Source organism: Meriones unguiculatus, chromosome 6 (genome assembly GCF_030254825.1).
Source record: "Meriones unguiculatus strain TT.TT164.6M chromosome 6, Bangor_MerUng_6.1, whole genome shotgun sequence".
In the NCBI taxonomy this organism is placed as follows: domain Eukaryota; kingdom Metazoa; phylum Chordata; class Mammalia; order Rodentia; family Muridae; genus Meriones; species Meriones unguiculatus.
The window spans coordinates 60,965,700-60,972,926 of record NC_083354.1 but is presented as its reverse complement, the minus strand read 5'-3'; the positions used below and the strand labels follow the sequence as shown (position 1 = coordinate 60,972,926).

The following is a 7,227-nucleotide window of genomic DNA, read 5'->3' as shown; positions in this document are numbered from 1 at the left end:
CTGAGCATTCTTAAAAATCGCTTTAATTCTGAACTTGGATATCATAGCTAATTGATAATTCTGAAATGTATGCAAAGACTAATAAAAAATGAAACAAGAGAAACCTACTTTAAAACGGTGATGACCACAAATGAAAAGGAAACATAGTCAGCCATATTTAATAGTATTTTATTATATATCTGCAAAAAGAAGAGATAACCATACAGAAGGAAATACTTAAACAGCACTAAAGTATTGGATTACAGCTTCCTGTGAACATGTGCAGCTAAAGGAGATGACAGGCCTAACAGGGTAATTGAAGGTGCCAGGAGGGTAACTGTATATGAGGGAACTTTTGGCTACATCCAGGAAACTTACATATCCACCCTCACAATCAAGGAACACACCAACCCAACCCACTGGTTTCTCTATATAATGATGAAATCCTGGGCAGGTGGTGAGGAGACTGTACTGATTACCCTGCTTCACACACATAAGGAGAAATACACACTCAGGTTCAGTCTGCTGGCAGCCATCTTTACATATTCCTACAGACCAATCCAATGGCTCTACTAAATTCACCTCCCAGTAATATTTCCCAGAGGTGAAGCTCTGTGATCCCCAGGCGGCAATATAGTGTCCAGTAGATTCCAAAATTGTCTCCTGATGGTAAGGTCTAAAGCTGATTCTTCTCAAAACATCAAATGGGGTCATCTCATCACAGGGTAAGATTGCATTTTCAAATGAAATGTACACTGTGGAAAGAGGCAACATTTTAATTAAAATGAGCATTTTAATTTCTCAGGTCAGAGAGGTACCTGGAGATTGCCTGAATTATAAAAGAGACATCTAAGGCTAGATGGTTAAATGTGGCTCAAACACTTCAAAGTCAAGAAATTCCACAAGAAACAGAATGGGATCCTGATGAAAAAAAGAGGAGGGAGCTTCATCCTACTTCATTCAGGTGACTTTTACTTACACCTGGCAAAAGGAAGATGTGTGCATTGCTTCAAGGTCTAGAGTGAAGGCTGTCCTCATGGGCCTCCATAAAAATGCATTTGTAAGAGAGGGGCAATGATAATTCTATCTTGATTTACATGTAAAAACTCATGTCTATACTCAAGGAAAGGCTACATATGCATTAAAAGTGGTTTGCTGGTTGTAACTGTCTGCCTTTATCCCCTGGCTTCTCTGATACTCTTTCCCTGTGAGGGTATAATTCACATTTAGATGTAACAGGGAATTTTAGATACTGTCTTATGTCCTTCAAATTTGTTTTATTTTTATTTGCTCATGATATACACCCTGTGTATTTACTTATTTTGTGATTATTTCTTTAATTATGTTTGATACAGTCTTGGTATATATTTTTGACTGGCCTGGAACTTACTATATTGACCAGGCTAGCCTCAAACTCATGGCCAATCCTCATGACTCAACATTATACTGTTGGGATTACAAGTGTATAGCACTAAGTATTGTGTTTTTTTAATCTAAGAAGTACATGTACTTTATAAATTCAACTGCTAAAATGTTTAAGGAGAGACAATCAAATATCTTCATCACTGGGTATATTTAACATGAATTAGATTGTGTTCAATTAATTTATCTTTCCTTATGTCTCAAGGGACAAATGATACTATATTTTCATACTGGGTCACATATAACAATATATTCATGTTCATCTACATTTGTTTAAATGACCAGGTGAATAAACATGATTAGAAATGAGAATGACATTGACATATTTTTCACTGGAGATTAAAAGAAAATCATGTGTGTTAAGGTTATCTCATTGTTGAGGGAACCTCTGGTCATTTCAGCACTGCTGACACTCACCTTCAAAGCACTTGGACTTCGAAATCAGTCCAGTGATGGGCAAGGCACTGAGCTCTGGTTTCATCACCTGGGGCATGCACAGCTGCACTGACTCACTCCTGCAAGGAGAAAAAGACCTTGATCTGCCTGGTGCTAAAGACACCATCACAGTGATGAGGAGAAATGCTCACTCCAAGTTCAGACAGTGACTCAGGAGTTATCCTTTCCCATACAAGCCTGACAACTTGAGTGCAATCCCTGGATCCCATGGTGGAAAGAAAGGACTGACTCCTGAAAGTTGTCCTCTGACCTCCACATGTGTACAATGGCACACATGCATGCATGCACACACATAAGTAAAACAAATTAGTACAATTAAACAGTTGACTGAAAATATTTCATACAAGCATTTTCTGATAAAATTCTGACCCCAAGATCAGGAGACAGGGTAGTTTCCTCCTAAATACTTCTTGGAGCACTTTCTGCTACTAATTTGTTTGTCTATGTGTCCTGTTATTTCTTCTACTATCAGAAAATGCTGCTGATGGACCTCGAGGTTTATGGTTTTAAAAGTAGATATTTTATCACCAAGCCCTCTTACATACACTGCTTCACTCTTATGTACTAAGTAAAGGCACCTTCTGGTAAAAGAGAACAGATGTCATATACATGAAACCAATCTCAAACTTCATACACAAGCAATTGAGTATTCCTATCAAAAGTATATTTTTAGTTTGCTAAGGTAAGTTGGTCAATTTTATAGCCTAGTTCAAGGATCCTGGCTTGCACTGATGACTATACTCACCTTCTGAACATGTCTTCCAAGTCCTGAAAACACAACAAGAAGAGATTAGATTTCTGAAGAAATGACATACAACATTTGTATATGAAATTCATACAAATGTTAGTTATCATCACACTTATTGACCTTTCAAATTTATTTTGGTGTCTTAAGAGAATACCAACCAAGCAAATGAGCAAAAGAGAATTCTTGATGAAACCAGACTATGAGGGCAATAATTAAGAAGAACATGCATACATAGTGAATGTACATTGCTTTACACCCACAGCTGTCTACATGTGGGACTTTCTTTGAGCCTGATAACAATGCACAGGAATGCTTTTATTAAGACTACTTTAAAACTATGCCCTCAACCTGAATGACATTTCATGCCTATAATTCCAGAATTTTGTGTATTGAGACCTCAGGATTACTTTGAGTTTCAGGCCATCATTCACTACCAAAGAAGTCCATACATCGAAGCTTCATCTTCCAAAGAACACACAAAATTACATTTTGTAAAGAGAAGACATCAACTATAAATTTCTTTAAAACTGTACATAATTTTCAAGTAGAGGCAAAAAAGAATGAATGTTCGGTAACAGGAATAACTGAACTTGAGATTTCATGGAAGCAAGCTACAAAAGCAAAAAATAACGAGATATTCAATGGGGAATCCACTGACACAGGGTCAAAAGCTTGCTCTTTTAAGGTTATGACAGAACATAGTGTCTCCAGATTATCCCTAATATCTGCTGACAATAAGTTCATGGACTGTAGACAGCTATCTTAGATGTAACAGTCAGAGTGTGGGCCTCAGATAACAAAGCCCTTCCATGCACTCCTCCATGCTCACCTGGAGCAGCATCACATATGGCTGCTGGGACACTGTCATCAGCTCCCGATACATTTCTATTAGTTGATTCCTTTTTCGGGCCATCAAGTCTTTGCTTTTCCAGAGTTTCTCAAAAAGAGCTTGGCCCTCATTTTCCATACACTCTATATGTTGCTTTTCTTCTTCATAGAGGACTGGATGTACTTTCCTATACTCTGTCCTGATCATTTCTTTCCGAAGAGTCACATAGTCCTAAAGGAAAAGGGACATGCTAGGTCACATTTATAGAGTATTTTATACTTTCCACTGACTCCTTCTATGTTTAAAGTCGACGAGTAGGATCCTGTAAGTGTGCTGCACACACTGATTTTCTGTCCCCACTTTTCAGAAATGTGAATTATTTTCTGTTATTCATTTATTCTTTGTTAATAGCACAAACCAACACAATATTTTCTCCATGAATTTTCATCAATTTAAGGAGATCTGAGCCTCCTGAAGAAAAGGTATTCATTGTTAATTCACACATTCACTCAAAGAAGACACTCTGCAGATGTTATTTAATCATCATGGGGCAGTCATAAGGTCAAACGCACTGTGCTGAACCATCAGCAGATCACTTATTAAATGTTTCTGCCATAGCCTGGCCATGCTCTCTGAGTCCAGCATTGTATATGACAATCAGAACTAGAGCCCTACAGAAAAGTTTCTCCTAGTATCAACACCCATGCTTTATTCTCAACTTGTGAATGAGCAGGTTTGCAAGAGAGTTCGTTGCCTAAAGATGATTTTCAGCATCAGTCAATACCCACCGACCAATGTGATGTCATTCTGTCCTCTGCTTCTAGATTCTCTTGATTTTCTTGGATCTTCTCCCATAAAGAAGCCATTTGCTTTAGAAGTTTCTCCTGTAAACACGAATAAACACATTCATATTTCTGATGGACAGACAATAGAAATGAATACTTACTTCAGGGAAAGTTGAAAAATCTCCATGTTCTTATTTTCTGACTTTGATAACTATGAGTTCTAGATTTCAGACTATAGAAATACAAAATGCAAAATAACTCTTTACTCAGTAACATGATTAGTAAGCCTGACCAAAGTCTGGGTAATTTGGATCTGACTGGAATTTCCAAATGCTTCTCTCCAGCTAATTCCAATGTACTTTTAGTAATTTATCTCCAGTGACATACAACTTTTAAAAATGTGAACTTACTATGTTACTTCTCACTGACATCAACAAAATATATTTCAAAACTAGAAATTATTTTACAGTAATGGATTTCCCAAGGGATGCTTCCATTTAATAGTCACCCTTTCTCCATTAGCTGTTTTTAAAATGCCATCATTCAGAATGCAATGGTTTCCTTGTAATCTGAACATGGATCTTCATATGCTCCGCTAAGCTCCTTCTCTCCACTTTTCCATTTCCCCCAGAAATATCACTTACCAATTGCCCTTCAGCAACTGCTTCAATGGGACAGTGTCTGTGACACTTGTGCTCCTGGGAGTCAGAGCACAATTGACAGAGGAGGACCCTGTTCTCTTCACAGAAGATCATCTTTGCCTCCTTGTGGGTCACACACTTGTGCTCCTCAGAGCTCAGGTATTTCATGAGGATGTCCTGTCTGGCAATGGACACGAGCTTCTTCAGAACAACGTTGGTTCTAAAGTCCTTCTGCTGGGATGGATGCCTACACATGGGGCAGTGGACAGGAATTTTCAGGTCTTCTCCGGAAAGGCAGAGGCAGGCCCGACAGAAGCTGTGGCCACAGCTTATGGTGATTGGGTCTGTAAGGCAGCCCAAGCACATAGGGCAGGTAAGCGATTCCTGGAAGGCCTGTGAGATGCCTGACTCCATTTTCCTGAGGAAAGAAGCAGAATTACTGTTATTGGACCCCAGAGCAACACGAGACTGCACAAAATCGGAGTCGAGTTGTGATTCAATTCTGTCTATGGCAAAACAGCCTTCATTTTTTGTATGACCAAGAAGAAAACTAAGCAAAGGGTTGTGGGTCCTGCCCTTTCCTGTTGTAGTTTTCCTGATGGAAACACAGAATGAACTCATGATCTTTGTGTCTTCCCATCTGCATTTCTTCTAGAGGCTTCAGCTTAAATTGGTACCTTAGTTCAAGGCCAAAGGCATCTTCGATGTGGTAGAAAAAATACACTGTAAGGTGATCAAAGTCCTTCAACTCCATAGGCTGGTCTATGTTAGTAAAACACCTCCTTCTTGTCTATCCAATAAAATACACCCTACTTCACACCTTCTCTAGTAAATGCTTTTGCTTGATATGTGACTTTAAGTTTCAGCTGCTCCACCTTTTGATACATTGTAAACAGTAATAGTTATTTCTCTTAGTTCTGCTACAAAATACTAACAAGAATAATAGTTTATGTTGGCTCATAACTCAAGGGTATTGGCCATCTGCTGTGAAAAATAATGGTGGCAGAAGTTCAAAGCATCTGTTCTCATAGCATCTGATATAAGGAAACAGGAAGGAAGGAATGTTTGCTGCTCTGCTCCTCTTTCCTTTTTCTTCAGTTTGGGACCCCAACCCATGGAATGGTGCAATGCTCTCAGTAGAATTTATGCTGAATCTCCCCAACTTTCATAAATCTAACCCAATAATCAGTAATGGACTTGTGCAGTCATTTTCATATCAATCCTAAATAACATCAATTGAATACTAGGAAAATTCTTCATGGTGACCTCTTTGATTCCCAAAGACACAACTCCTGCATTGAATTTATCGGAGGAAATCCTGAGGCATAAATGAGGATCACATGACTATTTGAGACTTACCTATTCAACCAACAAATGCTCATTTTTCATCTCTCTTAAATTTTACACAAAGAAATAATATTGCTTGGATTAATTCCAGTTGTTTATCTTTTTAATGATTTATTTATTTACTTATTTCTTTGTTTGTTTGTTTATACAGTATTCTGCTTGCATGTATGCCTGAATGCTAGAAGAGGGCACCAGATATCTTTATAGATGGTTGTGAGCTACCATGTGGTTGCTGGGAAATGAATTCAGAACCATTGGAAAAACAGCCAGTGGTCTTAACTTCTGAGCCATCTCTCCAAGCCTGATTAACGCCAATTTTGTGAAAATAACTTAAGTTTCTGGGATTTGACACAGATGGAGTCAAATGCCTTTAGAGGTGGTCCAGAGTAACTCAAAATCCAGGACTAACACTCATTGTCAATGATTAGTTTAGCAAAGAGATTGTGGCTTTGCTGTTGCCTTCCTTAACTTCTCTGATGGTCATGTTTTCCACAAAGGTAATTTAGTCTATATTAGACACCTCACCCGATAATGCTTTGGAAGTACACAGAGATAATTAAAATCAAACAGAGAAATTGAAGATTGCATCATACTTTAACCTGAATGTACTATTATAAATGGAATGGTGTGATTGGTGCTGTCTTTAATTGAATGTAGCCTTCCAACCCAATACAAAACTGTCAGGAATAATCAAATCTCCAACATGGTAGACTATCAAGCCGCTCTTAAGATTCAATGCAATTCGCATCCAAATCCCAACACAATTCATTACAGACCTTGACAAACAATTCACAACTTCATATAGAAAAAAAAAAAAGGATATCTAAAATAATCCTGCATAATAAAAGAACTTCTGGATCTATCACCATCCCTCATTTTAAGCTGTGTTACAGATCAACAGTAATAAAAATCATATGGTATTGGCATAAAAACAGACAAGTTGATCAATGGAATCTAATCAAAGACCCAAAATAAACTGCACACCTACAGACACCCAAGTGTGTACAAAGAAGTCAAACC

The 7,227-nt window shown here is 38.0% G+C and overlaps 1 protein-coding gene across 1 annotated transcript; it reads right to left on the bottom strand.

The window, feature by feature from the left end:
- Positions 1 to 216: 216 nt before the first annotated feature.
- Positions 217 to 5,274, bottom strand: LOC132654842 (tripartite motif-containing protein 43-like). The gene is made up of 6 exons (XM_060386127.1): positions 4,864 to 5,274; positions 4,223 to 4,318; positions 3,435 to 3,665; positions 2,603 to 2,625; positions 1,819 to 1,916; positions 217 to 734 (listed from the first exon to the last, which is right to left on the bottom strand). Exons 1-6 carry the CDS (start codon positions 5,272 to 5,274, stop codon positions 217 to 219), a joined length of 1,377 nt encoding a protein of 458 aa, XP_060242110.1.
- Positions 5,275 to 7,227: the final 1,953 nt, after the last annotated feature.

What these genes read in the sequence shown, in the direction of transcription:
- LOC132654842 (XM_060386127.1), bottom strand. Translation starts at nt 5,274, where the DNA reads ATGGAGTCAGGCATCTCACAGGCCTTCCAGGAATCGCTTACCTGCCCT. An exon ending in CAGTTGCTGAAGGGCAATTG is followed by an intron (nt 4,319 to 4,863) that starts GTAAGTGATATT and finishes TCGTGTTTACAG; the next exon opens with GAGAAACTTCTAAAGCAAAT. An exon ending in GAAGTCCAAGTGCTTTGAAG is followed by an intron (nt 735 to 1,818) that starts GTGAGTGTCAGC and finishes CTCTTTCCACAG; the next exon opens with TGTACATTTCATTTGAAAAT.